Here is a 21,821-nt window from a genome sequence, read left to right as displayed (position 1 = left end):
CACCTGCACTCCCTGCAGCCAAAATTGGTAGGTTGAGTCAGCCTGGCCTTTAGGAAGCCCTTTGAACCTTTCAGACAGGGCTACAGTCACCCGATTTCAGGTTTATTGTGACTAATGGAGGCATAGCAGCTTGCAGACTCTGGGTGAGAAGCAGCAACAAACATGAGTGCATGATTTAACAGATAGTTTGAGTTTAGGTGTCTCGTCTCCGGATAGAAACATGCAAATAAATCCTGACCATTGTGTGTTAAAAGAGTGTTTTCGATAATTTCCACTCACCTAAAGTAATTCCTCTGTGAAATGAATTCACTCTGGTCATGTGTCATACAAGCATTGATCAGCCTTTTCATTTGTGAGATTGCTTTCTGAGATTAAGGGCCCTGTCCTAGGGACACATAATTTTGATAGAAAGTCAAAAATAAATGTGATTGGCATTCATCAATCATCACCCTCTATGAGCTGTTTCTCCACCTCGACATGTTTCTGCTTTGTGACTGAAGAGGTGGACCATGAATGATGCCATTTCTGTTCCAAAAATAGAGACTGTGCTTCCAAAGCTGAGGCATCTATGTCATTGTGTGATAATGCTGTGCTTGCGTCTGTCAGTGTGATGGCTGAACTCTGAACAGTGCGCCATAAAATCCTCTTTGACCCGTCATACGGACAGCCAGCATCCAGAGCGAGTTTTCATTTTGGCCATTGCAGCAGTGCTGTCTGCCTTTCCACACCCTTGTTGTTTTTTCTGACAAAGCTGGCCAAAGCACAGTCGGCCTGAGAGCGCTGCAGTGCAAGGCGGCAAGTCAAAGAAAAAGATTGGTGGTGATCTAAGTGCAGAGACAGAGAAGTGCTGATGATGAAGTTGGCTCTTTGTGTGTTTGAGTATGCGCTGCTAGACTTTTGCTGATGCTTTTCGGTCAGTTCTCTCAGTTCAACCCGAAGCTATGAGCTAAAATAAAAGCTTTCATTGACCACAGTCACTGATGTCACTGCTGAGGTATCACACATGCATGCTGTGTCTGAAATCTCCTGTTAATTCTTGGGATGTCAGCCTTTCTTAAAGAGTCATTTTGACCATTAACTCATCTACTTTCTTTCTAGAGCCTAGGACATTCAAGAAATCCAGCAAATATTTGAACTTTTGTCTCAAATAGTCAATCTACTAGTTGAATAATTGTTACCACGACCACACCTTATGATTTCTACACTGCACTCAGCTATATAATATGATGAAATCAAAAACTGATCACCAGGAGTTGATAGAATTGTAAAATAATACGTTCAATTTGTTCTTCCACTTTTTAAATCCCCTTTGTTTTTCTCTCATACAGTCTCCCCTCCCCCCCATCTCCATCAACAATTCTTAAAATCTCATTTCTGCTCCAACATTCTGCATAATACAGTATTTTTTTCTGCCTGCTTCCTCTCCCATCTGTTGCTTCAGATTTTTGCATGAGAACGTCTTTACCCGGATGGATTTACAGGCAGGCTGGGAGCTATGAATTCAGGAGCCTGTTCTGTTATCTGCCTCAAGCAGCAAAGCAAAGTGAAATTCGACCCAACTACAAGAATGCTCTTTTACTGAGCATTATTTTTCTTTCTCTGGCAAGGCTTCTTGTTATGCTACATACCTAAATCAACTAACCAAGGTGACACTTAAACTACATATATCACTGAGAGGCTTTTTTAATAACCCTCAGAACACACAGTCATGATTTTGTCTTACCAGGAGAGTTCAAAACTGTGGCCACAAGTTGTGTAACTACAAAAATTAAACAGAATTTAGTTTTGCGTAGCTTCATCTCCTGGTTGTTTTACTTTTGTCCAATGTCACTTGTGTCAATTTTATGAGCTTTGTAACTTTATAACATTGTGCTTTCTTGTCCAGATACTAATCTCATGAGACTTCCTGGTCAAATAAATACACAGTATTTCAGAAATCCAAATGTTGGATTGTAATTTACACTGAGCAGTCTAAGACAAAAGGGATCAGTAACAAATTATCACTGAAGAAATAGCTTAAATTTGAATTTACGCCTTTCTTTATGTTGAAATATAGTATCATGTTTTATAACCATTGGCAGGGTACAGACTGGTGAAACACAAGACCATTACAGTATATTAAATGCTAATGAGAAATTGACACAGTTTAAACTGACAATACCAATGCCTTTTACTTTAGTAAACAAAATTTGAATGTACATTACCCAATGAGATCATGACATTTTAACCAAATATGAACAAAAATAAGCCGAAACAAAAGCTTTAAGGAACAGACCGGCCATCAATCGATGGGAAATATAAAAGTAAAACCAGCACAGAAGTAGCTTAAAACTGCATTGTTTCTTATGGCCTACAGGGGGCGACTCCTCTGGATGCAAAAAGAGGTCAGACTGTGTAGAAGTCTATGAGAAAGCTTGATCTGTCACCTCAGTGAACATTTTTCTAGTGAGTTTATGGTCTCAGTCACTTGTGTCAAGACTTTTTTAATACAGAATGAAGTTAGTTTTACATTAAATTATGATCTGATTTAAAGAAAAATAGATGATACAGTAAGATATGCTTCATGGTGTTGCTACTTAATGGGTGACAGATCGCAACCATATCAGAGTACATATTGTTCTCAGAAGTTCTGAGTCAGATCCACAGTTCTCTCATCAAGTTCAGTTTTGAAAGACCAAGATGGTCGTGACCAAATGTCAAACTCAAGGCTTCACAAACCAGTGGGTGATGTCACAGCGGCTACTGAGGAGAACACAGGAAAAGCATCAAAACTCTATATGGAAGGATGCAAACGCAGCACCTTCTAGCTGTGAGGTTAACAGTGCTAACCACCCCACCAAAGTAGAGCATATGATTAACATTATGCGACTTTTGCTGCAGTTTGTACCAAACACACATGTTCCATTACGCCTGAAAAATACGATTTCTAGGCATTGAGACATCTCTGTAGCAACACAATGCTTCACTTAAAGTAGTACTGGGCACTTCTTCTCCATATTACAATATTTCAAATAATTGTTTAGAGCTATTGCAGTTCATTTTGAGGGAAACATGAATTTCATGGAAATCCATGCCATTGTTGTTGAGACATCTCACTCAAAACCACAAACATAAACATTATGGTGGTGATAGAGGATCGCCAAAGTCTTTAGAGTTCATCCTCGGGGACAATGCAAACTTTTTTGCAATCAAGCCGAACTTTGCTTAACAAACAACGCACTGACAATACTATCCCTATTTGCATTAGTAAAAACTGCATTTAGTGAAAACTGAAAAGAAAGTAATGTTCCACATAAGGATCATCAGGCTTAAAGAGACTGATATTCAATCTCATCCAGTCAATACTGTGTTACTGAATAAAGCCTCTATAATATATTCCTATTGACATTTCTGCATATGAGATGAATAATTTAGTCAGAAACAGTTACAGATTAGTCAGAGAACATTTGCAGATGTATCTGCAGTAGACAAAGCTGTGGCAACGACAGGGAATTGAGGAATTTAAAGCACCATTATTGGCTCATCATAAATCACAGCTGCAATAATCGTCGGCTATGAAGTGTAACTTGTAAAACACTCAAAGTGACACATGGATGGCACATCAAAAAGACTCTTGCAAAATGAGAACAGAGAGTCATTTGCAGCTCATCTACATGTAGCTTTATGTCTGAAGACGAGTAAAGCTCACTGAGAAATCCCTCCACATATTCCTTCCACTGAAACTAAGAGCAGTTTAGTCTAATTATAACTGTACCACTGAAATAAAATACTCCACACTTGATGCAGCTGTGTTAGTATTAATTAGGGCTACACAAAGAGACACACCTGGGTTGGAGTTAAGATCCATGGGGTGCAGACGAAGACGTGCCCCCTCCTCAGCTGAAGGTTTAGAGAGCAAAAGCCAGGCTCTCGCTGCTGAACACCGGCCCCCAAGTGCCACTTCTTCATCTGTTCTTGTTCTGTGCCACAGATCGATTCATCTCCTTCTGCTTCTGCTTCTGAAACTCGCTCCACTGCACTTCCTACTCTCACCCTCCTTCCTTCGCTTCTCCTCCACCTCATATAACTCTTGTCGCCTACAACTTCATTTTTGAAGTCAAAGGCAGGTCAATGTGACACGCCGATCAGCAGCAGTTAAGCGAGGTCAGGCTGAGGCGAGTCTGTCTGTCTCTCAGGAAGCCTTTTCCTCTGCAGGCAGCGTAGCTTCTGTCAAAGCTGCTGAAAGAGCAGAGGAGGCATATTTCTGAGACACACACACCAAAGTAGTGGAGGACACACAGAGCCGCAAGTGAAATGGCAAGCCGAAGGCAAGATGGTGTGTCTGCTCTTCCCTGAAGGAAGAGAGACGGGTGGGGTGGGAGCTGGCGGTGGAGGGAGGTGGGGTGCATCGTAAATCAAGCAGCCCTCCCCATAGTGGGGACCTGTAAATCTGGTGAACGAAGAGTGGGCACTCAGCCAAATGACTCATCCACGGTGCTCTATAAATACTGCTGTGCAGGGTCGGCAAGGCTGCTGCTACCGGTGGCCAAGAAACCCTGAGACACTGGGGTTTCTCCCTGTGGAAGGAAGGTCTTTAATAACCTCCTTATCTTCCTGCAGCCAGACTCATAGGTGAACCACACATCATTGGCTTCCGTTAAACAGCACACAGCGAGCCATTAAGCCCGGCCTAAGAAAGTGATTACATCTAAGACCAAACACTACCTGTTGCAGAGGGGGAAATAAACGACTCACGGGGAGACATCTAAATATTTATCCATGGAGAAACCAGTTTACATACCACAGGTCTGGAAATTCAAATCAAGTGTCCCAATCGGACAAACATACTGTAGCAGTCCAGCGCCAGCTTTCTTCACTGGAGCCCCAAATGTGTCCTCAGTGAGACCTGTCCAACCTGATACATGTGGGGGCAGGGGGCTGTCGAGAGGGGTTAGAGTGGGAGGCTGATAGTGGAGACTGGTATGTGACATGTCAAATACCGATCCTCTCAATAAGGCTGTTATGTAAGCATCGGGGCTTCCTGTGCTGTTCCTCTCTTGCCTGTTTTCAGGCCTCTGTGCATTTCCTCCAGAGGATCACAGAGCTGCACACACTCACACACAGGAACAATGACCCACCGACACAAGCGGAGGAAGAAGGAGGAGAAGAAGAAGGCCTGGAATACTGGAGCACATATGAGAATGGAGCGGATATTTCAAACAACATCTAGCACATGCAGAAAGTATGCAGCTTATTGTTTGGACATGCTGGATTCTCTGGTTTCCTGCTTGTTGTCACGTACCTTTTGAAATCAGGGGTTAAACATTTTTAGTAGAGACTGACCAGTTTTGGCCCCGATGAAACGGACCACTACTGATATGGATTATAAGTTATATTAGTATCGTCAGGGAGACAGAGAACAGATATTTAGAACCAACATAGATGTAAAATAGATGTAAAATAGTGCAAAAATCGAGAACAATATCAAGTCCAAACTTGTTCAAAATTGTTGAAATACCTGTATTTATGAATGTTTTACATATGTTTAAGTCTTTTTAACATCGTATTGATAAGCCATTACTCATGACATGACAAAAGAAAAAAATAACTATGCCAATAATTGTAAGAATGCTGAATATTGATCTGATAATCATATCCAATACTAAGCCTCGTGTTGTCCTGCGGGTCAAAATTGACCCAGTTTAAAGTTTGAAAATGTGGGGAAAAAAATATTTTCACAGTGAAACTTCTGATGTCCACATTTTCAACATTTTTGGGAAATCTTTGAACATTTTTGGTGGAAAAAAAGAAATGTTAAAATGTTTTCTTAAGAACATAAAAAAAAAAAATCAACCAAAATCCAGCAAAATTCGGTGGATTTTGGTTGAATTTTTTGTGAATGTTCTTAAAGAAAATATTAGAAGCTTTATTGATATATATGTAATCATTTTAGATATTTTTAGGATTATTTTGGAAGATTTTTACTAATTTTTTGAAAATATTTACAAGAATTTTTCTTGCCAAATTTGGGGATTATTTTTAAAAAATAAAAATTTTAAGGGAAACTTTTAAGGAATTATTGGATTTTTCTTCCTGAAGGTTTCGCAAATTTTCAGAAATTTTGGAAATTTTTTTGTTGAATTTTTGTATTTTTTTCAGACGAGGAAACAATATTTTGTGGTGCCCGTAAATGCAGAAAACAGGAGGGTTAAGCAGAATTGGAGGCTGACAAATCAGTCAGTCCCTAATTTGTAGACACACTCTGGTTCATGTTACAACAGTTTCTATGTGTCATCAGGAAGTAAATATGCAAGCTGCAGTCTGTTCAACTTCATTCTCACAAGTTTTGTTTGTTTGCCGCCACAAGCTGCTAGTTTATCATCATTTTATTACATGACAGCTTTGTCAGAAACAAATGGAGGCTGCATCATTAAGTGAAACACTTCTCTTGAAGAACGTAAAAAATGTAGCAGGCAACATTGCATGTCCAGTCATCCTACACATCATCCTGTTGTGTTGTTATTGCAGCTGCCTTTTCCCATGATCAATCATGGATTTATGAAAAATGGCCTTCCTCATGCCCATGTACAGTTCAAGCGATTACGTGAGCTCCTATGGGCTTTGTGTCCATCACTAAAATACACAAACTGTACATTGTGTTGTCACAGAGAAACATAAGTGGGTTGTAACCACTGATCAGACAACGTATAAAGCCATAAATCATGTTTATGTGCTGTTACAAAGTTGTATCCTCCTACATACTTCTGTCAACTCTAATGCACAATGCCATTTTTGCTTTAGCATCCAGATGTTATTTTGATGTCACTTTTTTTTAAACTTTTGAATGTTTGCATGTAAAGTAGCGACAGAAAACATACACTAATCAGTTAACATCTGAGTAGATCAGTTAATCACTCATCATGTCATTACAACAATGTTCTGCTGGGAAAACTTGGGTCCTAGTATTTATGTGGATGTTACTTTGACACGTACAACCCACCTAAACATTGTTTAGACCATGTACACATCCTATAGCAACAGCACTCTCCAATGGCAGAGACATCCTGCAACAGGACAAATGCAGCCTGTCACATTACAAAAACTGCTAAGGAGCAGCTGAAGGAGTACAACAAAGAGCCCTAAGTGTTGACATGACCTCCAAACTCTGCAGATCCCAACCATAGACTGTATCATAAAAAATTATTTACTATACAGCCTATGGTCCCAACTCTGAAACACACAGGACCATAAGGATCCACTGGCAACATCCCAGTGTAGAAAACCACAGGACAGGTTCTTTGGTCATGACCCAATGGAACAGAACTGTTTTGGTAGTTAAAAAGGGGGATTTCACAATATTAGCCTTTTTTTTTTTTTTTTTAGAAAATATATTCACTTCATATAAATGTCTATTGAATGATAGGTTTCAACCAGCAACCAGTTAGCTTAGCATAAAAACAAAACTGCAGGCTTGGCAAAGAAAGGAACAGAAGTCCATCTACCAGCATCTCTAAAGCATTGGTTTTCCAATCTTTTCAGGCCTATATGGAGAGACTTTATTGCCTACCCTCACCTAACAACATCGGTCACATAAACATAACAGGACAAAAATGTTACAGGATAGATGCTGTGTAAACACCAGTGTCGCTGTTTCATTATGCCAGTACTGTTGGTGCTTTATTTGAGTCTCTAGATCCAGAGGTTCAGCAAACAGAAGGCACCAGTGAGTGGATATAATTAAAAGTATTAGGCAATTAAAAGTGTAATAAATAATAAGTAAATGTTCAGGCTGCACCACAACCTCGATAACCAGTGCTTTTTTTTTCTTTAATATTGCAGATACAGGCACGACGGAGCTCTTAAACCAGTTCACCAGAAAAGGCACATTATGACAGTAATACAGCAACTCACTGGGGAGTCCCCTTTACCTGCTCAAAATGAAACTGAAGATTTAAAGGAACTTTCTGACCAATGATTTTCTTTAGAGTCTGGTTCAAATGCATTAGCTTTGATTTTGATGCCACAGGAAAGGTTCCAAACCCTGCAGTCATCCCACAGCTGATAACGTTCTCTTAAACAGCCTGCTAAAACAAGAGAATAATCTTTTGTTTGACTCCATACAGATGCAGATACGTTAAAAAAAAAAGGAGAAAAAAAATCTGTGGAGGAGTGGAGAACAAACCCAGTCACGTTGTGGAGTGAGATGTGTGTACATGTTTGTCGCTACACACTGTCTCAGTTCTTTGAGTTGACAGACAGATGTGTCCTGTGCTCAGTCTTTACTGCAGTCACAATGATGAGTCACAATTCAGCCACAGCTGGTAGTAGGAGCTCTTCTCCAATCGTGCGAGGCTGCTTGCTTTTCACAGTCCACAGAGACTGTGAAAAAAACAGCTTCTTGGCTTTTTCTGACACTCTTACAAGGTTTAACCGTTCGCTTCTTTTGACAGGTGTTTTCATCAGCCCTCTGTTTGAAAAAGTACTCGGATTTATTCACATGCTGCGGGTGTAGCATTTCCAGATGCTGTTTTAACTTGGCTGGCGTCACGGTGTTGTTTGCAATAGAAGACAGATTACACGTTGTGGTCTTCCATCGCTTCTCGCAATAAAGCTATCATCCAATTTGTTTAGTTTAAGTGGATGATTTGGGCTTTGGGTCACTTAACAATGGTGGATTTAAGATTTTTTCCATCAATTCAGCCAACAGTTCACTTTGCAGCTGTCATCATGGTGTCTGATGATTGAGGGCAATTCATGCAATGATGATGTGATGTGTCACAACATATCAGTATTTATGTTGGCTCAATACTGGTGTTAAAAAAATGAGTATCACAGTGTTGTTGGTGTGTATAAATGCCAGTCTTATGAGTCAGAGCAGTTTTGTCGTTTGTTTTTGAGACCTGCGGGTTGCAGGGACCCTGCTCTGATTAACAAATTTTACATGATGAATTTGAACAAAAAAAACCCCAAGATGAATAATCAGCTGAAGCTTCATATTTAAAACAGATATCAGAGTTTAAATAATGTTCTTATCTGACTTTGGGTAAGATAATGACTAAGCGCATTACCCAGAATGTTGGATAACATCCTCTAAAGGTAGAAGGACAGCATATTCCATAAACTGAAAACACCACCTCACTGTCACTAAACTCTCCAGACGTTCTGCTTTAATGAGCAGTCTGTGAAGATCCCACACACGGGAGGCTTCCATGTCAGAGAGCAGTCCTCCTTTTAACAAACCTGATCATTAGAGCATAACAGCCCAAACTCCCACAGCACCTCCTGTGAGATATCTTGGGGAACCTGGTCAGTGACCTTTTCCTCATCCACAAAGCCGCATGACATCAGGATTATCAAGCTCCCCCTCGAATATCTGTATGAGAGAGAAAACCTGATACCTCAACTTTGCGAAACCTGCAAGAAATGTTAATTTTGAATCCATTTGACAGTCTGCCAGTTTCTTTTCCAGCACCTTGTCACAGCCCTTCAGGGGAACGGGGGAAGTGTCTGAACACACTTTATAGACCTCAAATTATTCTGCTTCCACCTTCAATACAATGGAGATGATCCTACTCAAGGTGACAATGTGAGTCTTTTCCATTACGACACTCCAGCATCATCCAGACAGATTTCTGACTTGATAACAAAGAGTTTTCCCTCTGCAAGGGAAGTTTCCTGAGACAACAGAATTCAGTAAGGAAAATCTATGAAACCTTCTCTGTTACCTCCAATGTTTACGTCCAACACAAGCCTCTGCTTTGGCAACCAGGCAACAGCAGCTTCTCTGGCCTGCAAATAACTCTGAGTGTAAGGGGCAAGCAAACGAATCCAGAGACGCTCCTATTTTAAACTGACAGCACCCTGAGCTACTACCAGCAGCTAGCTTTAGAGCTCCAATTTGCCGCTTCCATAAAAAGGTGTTTGAGCTGGAAGGATGGTGATAGATGTTTTGGTTGGCATCCAGCTCTGGTTCGGCTTCGAATAATGTGGATCAGTATTTACTTACTGTATTGATAACTGCTATTTCTTAGCACAGTGGTTCTCAACCCTGTTCCTCAGGACCCCATGTCCTGCATGTTTTAGATGCTTCCCTGCTCCAACACACCTGACTCAAATGATCAGCTCGTCATCAGGCTTCTGCAGAGAGTTGATGACGAGCTGTATCACTAAACTCATCTTCTAAGCGTGTGTACAATATTTCGTAGCAATCCTGCTAGTCTGCATTGAGAGATTTTCGCCTCGATCAAAACAGCAAACAGAATGACCTGGTGACAGGCTGGCATTGCTTTGCCCACATAAATAATTATGCCTTTGTCTGTTTTTATGGAGATGGGTTTACTGTGATGTCAACACAATGCATTTTATCTCTTATTTCATAATCCATCATATCAGGCTATATAGATGCTTCATGTTTGCAGAGGATGTGCCTCAGTGCGGAGCTCCAAACAGTATCACAAACACAAACACGCTCTGCTGAGATCCTCCCTGGGGAAAATGCCACTAATGAGGCAGTGGGTGTCTTTGAAAAATGCTGTTTTTGATGATGGATGTTAGATTCAAGGAGGAAACTCTTTCAGTTATTAAATTGTGGGTTTAGAACATTAGGGAACATGAAACCGGCTTCTACAGAAGAGCTAAATCAATATGGAAAAGAGTGCCACTGTGCTTACTAAAAGTGAAAGAACATGTTACTTTTTACATGAATAACAAGCTGCATTTTACATGTGGCTCCGACATGTTTGGAGTTCACAAAGTATGTGTCTGAGACGGCCTTCTTTCCCCGTCTTTGTGTCAGTGAACACTGTGGGTGATAAAGTCAAGATATCATGAGAACAACAACAAGAGCTGTGACTCTCAGAGGCCCCATATGAGAAATGTCAGCAGCAGCAGATTGCCAGGCCACTCTCCTCCTTGACGCCGAGTGCCGCTGCGCTACACACAGCAGGTTATTGACTTCATATGCACACTGGAAAAACATGGATGTTCATGTCTGCACACACACACCCACACATATATAAACATACGCTGGGGACGAGGGACAGGAAGGAGAGATGAGTTCGGTTTTTGACCTTTCTGAAAATGTCACATCACAAAACAAATTCTTGAGAGGAAAAGGACGCTGAAAACATCGTCCCACCGGCTCTGAGCTGCTGGGAGGTGCACAAATAAAGCTAGTTTTGTTCCTGGGGCTTCATCATTTTACCCTAGCGATATCCATAAAATCAATTTCACTGCTTTCCCTCTTAATGCATGGGTTGATACTGTTGCTCATATTCCTCCTGGATTTATGACGCATTCGGAGCTGTGTGGGCAGCATACATCCGACTGATAATTAAATCAGTAAGTCAGAACATGGGGACTGAAACAGAGAGAGCTGCTTGTTTATGTCCTATGTGCCACATTAATCTGATCAAACTTGTGTGTGGATTAACATATAGTGTAGCAGTGACAGTGACATGGGTGTGGAGGGCAGCGTGTATGTTGGGTGGAGAAGTCATTTTATTATCAGGAGCTTTTTTAATTTATTGTCGCAGGGTGGAGCTCTGGGCTGCAAGGTGTTCTGGAGCTGCTTCTGCTGTACATTAACCATCCAAACACCCGAAACCCCTGTTTATAAAGTATGTTATCTGTGGGAAATCGCCAAAATGACACTGTTTTGCAGATGCAGAAGCTGCAAAAAATATAAAAATTGTTGGATTTTTAGGTTTTCAGGGGCTCTTGGTAGTATGATTTGTGACTGCATCAGGAAAAATAGTACAAATCTAAGCTTAAAATCAGGGTATTTCAGTAAAATCGCTGTATTCTGCAGGTCTCATTAAAAAAATCAGCAAAATTACAGATGCTGTAAAACACTAAACTTAATCACTGCTCATGACATGTATGGAAATAAATTCAACATGTAAATCACAGAATATAGTATTTAGAAATCCAATTTATTGTCCAGTATTGAGAAAACTTGTGGAAACTTATAAAATGCTGTGCATGCTGATACCAGCTATTATATAATTTTTTTTGTAAAACACAAGAAGAAAATAAACTTTTGTTACTTTTTTTTCTGATTTGTGCCATTACAACTGTGTGATACTGTCCAAAAGACATCTGTCAGTTCCCTCTACTTAACCATGGTTGTGTTGTTTCCATACATGTGCAGGACTTTATATTGCAGTTGTTTTTTATTTGTGAATTATTACTTTAATCAGCCTTCTCTACTCTCCTGTTCAGCCTGTTTTCTATCTTCTATATTGCATTGTTTCCTATACATTGTGTCTTAATGCCTTAATGTATTTAAACCACTTTTAACAACCTTGCTGGTGGAAGGCACTCTACGAATGCCCTGTCTTGATTATAACTACACATTTAACAGCACCAATGATTGTTATTCCTTTGCATTGCAAATGAATAAATATGCAACAAGTAGGAAATCAAATCCTTGAAAACTTTTTGGTTTGCAAGTCAGATGCTTCTCATTGGAACGGCAGATGAAGCTGTGAGCATTATTTTGCAATTAAGTACATTATTTTAGACACCACATATACACAACATAATACATGTGTGGGACACAGGAGAGATACAAATGAGTGCATAAACACGAAAAGATACAAAACTAATTTGTTCAGCCAGCTCCCAGAAATAATCACAATACAGACATGATGTAGTTAAAGCTTTACCAGCGGTCACTGAACTCTCCACACATTCAGACATTCAGTACCTGAAGTTATCCATGACTAATGTGACATGGGGGCCTATTTTAAAACCACCTCCATATTTCCTGACACTTAAATGTCAGCACTATAGATTCATATGCGTTCTCAATCACTCCACCGGGGCTTCCTTAACCTTAAACAGAGTCCCTTAATGTTCTCCGCCCGTCATATTTCTTATCATCAGTGCACAAGGTGAGTAATTGTTTGGATAATTAAAGTCCCCCCCCCCCCCCGCTGCTTTTTTCCTCATTTAAATTCCTCCATCCATCATTCAATCATCAGCTTCAGGTGCTTATGGTCTACATGCCAGTGTGGCCAGCTTATAAATTGCTCCTGGCTTCCTCATAATGAACAGTACAGCAGTCTGCGGTCCTAAAATTACCCGTCTGTCTTCGGCCTCCAATAGTGATCTACTGTTAGTCTGACATTCAGTCATTACTATTTAATGTTTTCTAATAGGAACTCTGCCATGTAGGTTTGGAATTTGGATGTTATGAGCTGATTCCATTACACAAACACTTTGTATTTGGTTTCTCATTAGCCTAAATAATAATTAATGAAAAGGGTTCATTCTCAAACACGCCTTCTGTCAACTGCTTTACTCAACCACTTACTTCACATTGTGTAAATATGACATGCAGTGACATGTGGCACTCTACAAATATTATTCCCACATACACAGAATAAAAAAGAAGAAATAATAGCAACCACATTCACAGGAAGTATACCAATGCAGTCACTGAGGGTATTTGCACTGTTGTCAAATTAATAATAAAACCAGGCTGTAGAGAACAGTAATAAACCGAATGCGCAAAGGATATGAAGCAAGTAAATCAAAAAATAGAAAAAATAAAAAATTAATGGAAAAATAAAATTATCTTAAAGACCCCTTTTGGTGAAAATCAAGCTATCTTTTTTGCCTTGTAAAAAAATGCTGTTGAGCCATCTGTCCCTGAAGCTAACTGCGGCTAGCAGTGAACAAGCTACCAGTGCTAATGGCTTTATTTAAGCTTGCAAGCAACCTATTAATATTTTAAACTGCACTTTCTTCCCCTCTGAAGGTTAAAGAAACATGAAAATAGGACAAATTTAGAGAAGAGAAACGTGTTGTGGTGCAGCAGCGAGCAATCGGGTAGCTTGCCTCAACCAGCCGTAAATTAATTTTGTTGTATAGTTTTGTCAACTCGACTCTTTATAGTTGTTTTTTTTTAACCTTTTCCATATCTTTTGTTTTCATTCTACTGTTGCCCTCAACTGGTTTGTGTTCTTTAAATTTTTAAATTTAAATAGTAAAAATTCCCATCTTGAAACTGCAATGAACCTGACAACAGTCTGAAAAACATGGATTTAAACTTCCAGGGTTTCATATGGCACAAAGTACTGTTATAATAAATTATTATTTTCTGGCTGAAATACTCCAATATTACAATTTGACACTGTGCAGTGTAGATCATTTTACAGTGAGCTGGTGTGCTCCTGTAGCAGCACACAAGAAGAATTCAATGAAGAGAGAGACAAGAAGTTCATAAATCTGCACATTTTAGACAAACCAATAATCTGGAGTTTCATCTAAGTCATTTTGAGACACAAAGGGATCATTATCATGGGAAAACAAGCTTCTAGATTTGTAACTTTGATACACAGAGATGAGGTTTTGGGAGTTTAATCAATGACAAGACAGGGATTTGAATTCCTGGTTACCTGTCAAGATTTTCTAAGATCTTTTTTTGTCATTGCTGAGTGTTGCAATTTCAAATGTTGCATAATAAAACCATACTTTTCTGTTACATTATTTTACCACTACAATGAATAAAAGTGATTCTATAATGCCTGACAAAACATTTATTGGACTGCTGTATTAGAATTAATAGTTTATACGGATGCTTCACTACAATCTGTACATTTCAATTTCAATCATCAAAACTAATTTTGACTGCTTCATATTTCACATGTGAACAAACAAGAACCCCCCCCCCAACAAATGATCATACAGACTCACCAAAATGTATTTACACAGTATTTTTACATTACTTAGTTTTGTGAGAATATCTGATAATGGACTATAAAATTGAAGTTTACCCTCCTTAATTTTCTATTAAGCTTCAGTGTACTTATTTGTAAAATGCAGAAGAAGACCTGGATTGTCTTTGGCTAACAGTTTTAATCAGCATTGCAATGACCAACAAAACCACATGAGGGCACTATAAGCCTTACATAGAAGCAGACTTTCCCAACGTCCCTACAGCACTATATGTCAGCTCACTTAAAACAAGGAAATGCCTGAACATCATTTAGTACTATGCAATAGGCTGGAACTAAAGAAAGTCTTTGACACGAGCAGAACAGGAAGTTCTTCTCCTCTTCAGGTCAATATTGTCGACTTTAGAGACTAAACAGTGTTTCAGCTTGAGGCCAACATGACCCCGAGGTTCTCTCATGAATGAAGGGATGGTGACCTCTGGAGAAACATTCCCATAATTCAGCAAGCAGTGGCTTGCCGTGGCCCGACCGGCTAAGTTAACCAGGCTACCGAGAGAAACAGAAAAAGAAGGGAAAACACTAAGCCTGGGGCGAACACAGACAGTGACAAACTGAACTCCTGCTGGAGCCAAAGCCTCGAGTTTATTGGAGCTTGGGGAAAGACGAGCACACTGTTTCTCCATCAAAAACGCAGCGGGGAGTGTTTCCTGTGTTGATTCTTGTTTTATAGCTAAAGGATGATTAATCACAGTTGGACGACGGGGAGTGACATTTAGCAACAGGTATGTTTTTCAGCTTAGGCAGGTAAATTGAATGAATAATCTGGAACATCCGTAGCTTGCAATTGGCAGGCGGTGCATGTTCGCTGTAAGACCATACAGCTGTGATATGATGATGTCTGGCATTCTTAGGAGGATTCAGCAACATCAGATAAAGCTGCACCGTGATCCCAAGCTGCAAGATGTCCCGATATGTGCTCCAGGTGTGTGGAAATATCGAGCTTACTTCTAGCTCCCCTTTCTATGATGCATCAGGAAGTAGCAGTCCGCAGGCCAAGCTGCCATTGCACAATTTGTAAATATAGTTTCATAATGTAAAAAATGTGCCAAAAACAGACATTTCCCACATCTATACTCTTGCATTTGTGTTTCTCCTCCCTTCAGCTCAGGCCCATGTGTGTCTGCACATGTTGTAACTTGTCAGAGCAATGGAAGACAATGCAGCTGGTGCAAAAACAAAAGCCCCATTGTGTCTGTACCTGAGATTTTCTGTCATACAGCTGAAAATAAGAACACAACCATGATCCTAGTCTAAATATTGTTTGCAGTGTGGTGACTTCGCCTCATAAGCCCCCACCTTTTTCCCCTTTTCCTCACTTCTGCAGGTTTGCCACACATCAACCAGATGTGGAGACGCAAAGACAAGAGAGCCGAGAACAAGAGGCAAGAACAGAGAAGGCATCAAAGCGCTGAGCACAGGTGAATAAAAGCTTCAGAGGTGTTTTCTGAACTATTTTGTGGCTTTTTCCAAGAGGAAAACTTTCCAGAAAAGCTAAAAATACAGAGCAGGATGTTAATCTGAGAGCAGATGTCCGATGGCAGTCAGCAGTTAGTTGACTCGTGCTTAAACCTCATCGCCGCCCTTAAAAGACAACGGGCATCTCTGTACAGCTCTGACTTCCAAACCCTTTCCCCTCGCAGCCTCACCCCCCCATCACTTCCCCTCTGTCCCTCTGCCAGCGACTGTCCATGTGTTGTGTTCAAACTGCAGGGCCACATTTAGAGCAGTGGAATAAATGTGTTGTGTTTTCCCTTCATTTGCTCTCTCTGCTTCTCTTAGAGCTCTTTATTGGCCGCCTCATAACAGGCCGTGTTCTTGTTTTCCGTCAGTATGAAGGGTGTAGTGTGTGATGTCGAAAACAGTTTAGTAGTATTAGTGGTGCGTTAAAGAATGCTGGGACTCTAATTGAAAGGCCCTTGTTATGAACATACGGGTAGTCACATTTTATTTTGGTCTGCATGAGTAACTTCATGGCATCTGAGGTGCAGTCACAGCAAGTTTGAAGGAGAAAGCCCACTACTGTGGACAGTGAGATTTCTGAACTGACGTAAACACCTGTGTGGAAACCAGAGGAAGAAAATGTGCATTTTAAACCTTGCGTACTAAGCACAGCATCTAAAGGAAACATGAATGAGTTTCAGGTGAGAAGATTTCTATCACTCCTACACAGGCTCAGTTCTGCATTGTACTTGTTGTTCAAAACAGCATAAAACAGTTTGAAAAAATTGGCTTGGATTCAGACTGTTGGTGCTGGAATCCTCTACATGGTTGTTCAAAAATGGTTTAGGAGCCTGATGTGGAACACCAGCTTTAACAAAGCTTCCACAGCAGGACACAAAACTGATGTATGTTATCAGTAGCACAGTTATTGTAAACACTCCAGCCAACGTTTGGTGTCTCAGTTTGAACATCTTCTAATAACAGCTCTCCCGGTTCACGCAATAAAACTCCACTAGGGGTCACTTGAACTTGTGCAGATGAGGTAAGGTGTGTTTTTTGTAGGTCATGATTTAAAAACGATAATTGGCTGAAATATTTCTGCAAAAAATAGGCCATATTTTGTACAATTTTAGAGTCAAATGGCAATCTAGCGATGTTGCATTGAGGTTTCACAAAGATATGTTACCTTTGCTGTTGTCACATCCAGACATAAAGTTGTGTGTTTTTGTAAGGTATGACTGTATGATTTTGATGAAAGCAGCTGTGGACGAATCTAAACTGGGCAGTTCTCATTTTGTGGTGGACGATAATCATTGTTATATTTTTAGTTTTCATGTTCGTCTTCCTTCTACACCTCTGAGTAATTCACTGCTGGTTGAAAACATGTAGGAAACAGGTAGAGGATGTAGGATGTTTTATTCAACCTATTAGTCAATTCAGTAGTACTGACACGCTGCACTGCTAGCAGATATGGAAGTTCAAACTGCTCCCTGATCTCTGACATGTATCTGACCACATTTACCATTATTTAACATCACAACAAGCTCTTCGGAAGCATTGTGTCAAATTATGTGTTGACAGCTACTGCAGGTAAAGTCACTGGGATTTTAAATTTCCTCTTTCAGAATTTTTAACAGAATCTAGTATGGTTTGGTTATACTGGAAAAAAATGCACAAATGAAAAGTGTTTTCAATAGTGAAGACTGGAAAAACTGAGTCTCATAAGTCAACAGAAAACCAAAAATCTACCAATACATTGGCGGAAAAAACTACTATACTTATCCACAGTTTCTGTTCACATGCCTCTTCCTACACATTTAATGATATTTCACATCCAAAAATAATATGACATTTCAGGCTGCAAACTGTGCGAAAAAGTGACGTGAAACTGAGGTTGAAGAAGGGCAAAGTGAGTCAGTGAGGCAATGAGGCAGTGAGTAGGCGAGTATTTTTTTTTCCAGTGTACGATCTTTATAGTAAATGAAACCAAAACTACTAGTCGACTTGTCACACGTGTTGACACTATTTATCCTGATGTCACCAGTCCTCTGCAACACACACACACACAGTTTAATTTCTCTGGCAAACAAAACTCAGATCTGCCCTTTTAATGGTTTAGTTAACAACCATAACATGTTTTTTTTTTAACCTGGGTGCTTTTCAGCTGAAATGCACCGAATTTAAAAAGAGAAGTGAAAATACTTAGGTTTGTTTTTTAAAGTTCCCCTTTGTTTCTTTGATGGTGCAGGTTTTTGCACACTAGACATATCATCCTGAAGCGGCTGTATTTAGTCAAGCATTACCAAAAACAGAATTGATTATATGGAAATTTTGTCAAACATCTGTTAATTCCAGAGAAAACACACTGTAGTAGATGTATTACCAGCTGCACATCCTGTCATTATGTCTCAAGTGTCTCAGCTCACACCTCCTCACACCAAAACAGCAAAAAAATACCAAACATTTGACACTTGTAGATGCTTTCTGTAGCTTTACTTTGAAAAATCTTGTTTTAATCCACTGTTCATACATCAACATGTATTCTATCACAGCTGTTTCTCCCAAAAACTACATATAACTGCATCCTGAACTACATTTAGAGGGAAACATATCTCTTGTTGAATTACATTTGTTTGTGACATATCAAAAATAGGTATTAAATCTTCATTCCAATACTTTCCCGTCACTCCTTTTCAGCCAACTAATCATATATTGGATAGGGCCAGATCTGTCACCTTGGCAACCCAGAAACCGTGTTGTTTTCCTAAACCTAACCACGTAATTCTTGCTCCTTTCCTGTCCATTAATCTGACAGCAACTGAACATGCTGGCTTCATGTCGGAATGATCACTTTTCTGTGAAAGTTGCACTAAGGAAAATAGAAACAAAAAAGTTTTTAAGTTGATTATACATAAAAGATGGTTTCTACTAATATTTCTATGTAATTTAAAAAGAAATGTGCAAATCTGACGTATCTCAGGCCCAAAAAGTCCTTAACATGTCACATTTGCACATTTCTTTTTTTAAATTACATCGAAGTATTCTTTGAAACAACCTTTTTTTAGTTTAAGTATAATCCACATAACCCTGTAAAACCATGGATGGATGGATGGATAGATAGTCAAGCCCGAAATTATTCATACCCCTAACAAATTTTGACTTAAAGTTACTTTTAAATATAAATAAAAGCTGAGAAATTATTTTTTTCCACATTGATGCCTCAAGTACATCATTTTATTATCTTTTGGGAAACACCTGTGTCATATCCAATCAAAAAAAAATTGCTGGTTGAATAAAAGTAACTTTAAGTCAAAATTTGCCAGGGGTATGAATAATTGACTATATATATCTATATCTATATATATATATATATATATATATATATATAAAATGAAAACAAATAAAAATGATTTTGTATTTTTGCAACAGTGGGTTTTACAGGATTAAACCTCTTTTCTTTAGCTGTATTAGAATGTAATTTTGGGGGGACAAGGTTGTCTATCAGGGCAAAGGCACACAAGCATATGAGAAACAGAAAATAACGAAAAATTGCTCATAAAACACAATCAACCTCCAGCTCCGAGAATTATTAGTCACAAGTTGACATGCTGAATTCCAGTGTGGATATTGAAAGCAGCAACTGAAAGTCCATGAAATTATCCCTGCAGGGAAGAAACTGTTCATCATCTGATGTGGAAGCTGTTAGATAACCAGACAAGGACACCATCCAGAGCCTTTCAGCAACACTGTGACACACCTGGACTCTATCTCTCGCTTCTTTCCAGCTGAACACAGAACTTGCTTCATTTTATTCCAGTCTGGGAGTCTTTAATTGACCTTGTAGTTGCTCAATCTCTTGTCTGTGTTCAAATGTCTTGATACATCCCTCTGAGAGAAACTCCACTAAAGACACACCAGGGGAAAAATGAATCCAAATAAAACACAAGTGGCTGCTGCACACATCCGGTGTTTTCTTCAGGGTTTTAGTCAGATCAACCAGTGCTGCTGATGCTACTCTGCTACTGTATCCTTTAACAGCTGAGTCTGTTTCCCCAATGTGCATGTGTGTTTTAACTATCTACTGCATATCCACACATTCTCCACATTGCTCCGCCTGGGAAAAGACCCCAAGCTTCCTGTAGTGTTGCACTTCACCCTGTTTCCATACGGTCATGTGTGTGCTCGGATTGAGTTTCTGAGTTTATGTGTGTGGCCAGTGGTTTGAATTAGACTCTGAGTGAGAAATCTTAACGATAAATTTAAAGACTGTCATCAAAATTGCTCAGTTTGCATGTTTTATATTTAAAGGTAAACAAATGTGGGGTTTTTTTTAGTGGCAGAGCTACAACTGAAGAGAAAGAAAGTGAGATCACAGTGATTCCAATTTCACAGCACATGACTCTCTTTTCTTTGAAATTCTGTAGATCCTCTTGAGTACACAGAGCTTCAGCCAAATACATAATCCACGTGTCTTTATTCTGTGAATTGTGAACTTCCCGTCCATCATCTCTCTCACTTTGTTTTGAATATTTTGCCTAAAAATACGGCATAATGTTAAAACCAGGAGAACCATAGATCCCACAGCCACAATCCCTAAAAAACAGCAGTCAAACAAACAGCTAGGCACCCAGTCAAAGGTGAAATTGTCCCCACTTAACTCCAAGAAGTTATTTTCTAGTTCATGCTTTTGTTCCTTCCGATGCCCAGTCATCACTCTGTCCACATGAAAAACCAAAGTGATTAAATTGCTTTAATCTTATCCTACCTGGAATGACCTCGAAAAGAAACTTCCCTCCTTCATCGCCGCTGGTCGGATGTTCTGTGACTTTGTTTCCAGGCAGAAAAATGGCTCCCTGTGGAGAGGAAGGAACAGACTGGTCAACAATCAGGGCCCCACAGTTAATACTTTGTGCTAACTTCTTTACTGTCTTCGTGACAGCTGGTAGACAGAGCTGTCATTCATTAACTGCTGATATTAAATGTTAAAATATTGCCGAGTTTAAGACCACACAACGCCCATTGGATTGTCATCTGTACAAGGTGAATATCATTCTTGGGAACAGTTTTCTCTGCCCGCTCTGTGCTACCTATCCAGCTGTCGTCAGCAGCGTTCAGCTCTCATATATTATCATGGAAAAATGTGCTTGAAAATGGACATGCATGCCAAAGGTTTTACATTGTGTGAACATCGTCTCTGGGAGTGTATCGGCCCACGGGGATGTGTCTCAGTGATGGAGTTTAGCTGATAGGACGGTGGCAAAATGGCAACATAATAGAGGATCATCTCTGCTCCGTCCACGGTGATACATCACCTGTGTGACAGAAAGGCCACAGATTTTCTGCTTTCTATAGCAGGAGCATCAGCATGTTTTTGCAGAGTTGAACTTTGGGAAGCAGGAAGGTCACATTGTATTTGTTTGCAGAAACGTAGCAAATTTTGTGGGTGTAAAAGAGTGGCAAAGAGTGCGTATTTTTACTGAAATACTTGCGAGGTACTTTAACTTTACTTGAATGCTTTTATTTTTTGAAACTCTTACTTCACTACATTTCTGAAACAAATAATAAATACAAATAAAAATTGTCCCGCAGCACTTTAAATTCTACTACAAATCAATTGAAATCAGTAATACTCTAGTTATATATATATTGTAACTGGAT

General features: G+C 39.6%; 1 protein-coding gene across 2 annotated transcripts in view; it reads right to left on the bottom strand.

The window, feature by feature from the left end:
- Positions 1-21,821, bottom strand: part of arhgap24 (Rho GTPase activating protein 24) — an 84,524-nt gene that overhangs the window by 32,961 nt on the left and 29,742 nt on the right. Inside the window, exon 3 of one of the 2 annotated variants that reach the window (XM_022211018.2) lies at positions 20,929-21,016. In XM_022211018.2, the coding sequence (XP_022066710.1) occupies positions 20,929-21,016 (88 nt within the window). Of the gene's footprint in view, positions 1-3,825; positions 4,339-20,928; positions 21,017-21,821 lie in introns of those variants that run through there. The other variant, XM_022211019.2, reaches the window with a different exon arrangement.

Source organism: Acanthochromis polyacanthus, chromosome 18 (assembly GCF_021347895.1).
Source record: "Acanthochromis polyacanthus isolate Apoly-LR-REF ecotype Palm Island chromosome 18, KAUST_Apoly_ChrSc, whole genome shotgun sequence".
Lineage (NCBI taxonomy): Eukaryota > Metazoa > Chordata > Actinopteri > Pomacentridae > Acanthochromis > Acanthochromis polyacanthus.
This window is presented reverse-complemented; position numbering and strand designations above follow the sequence as displayed.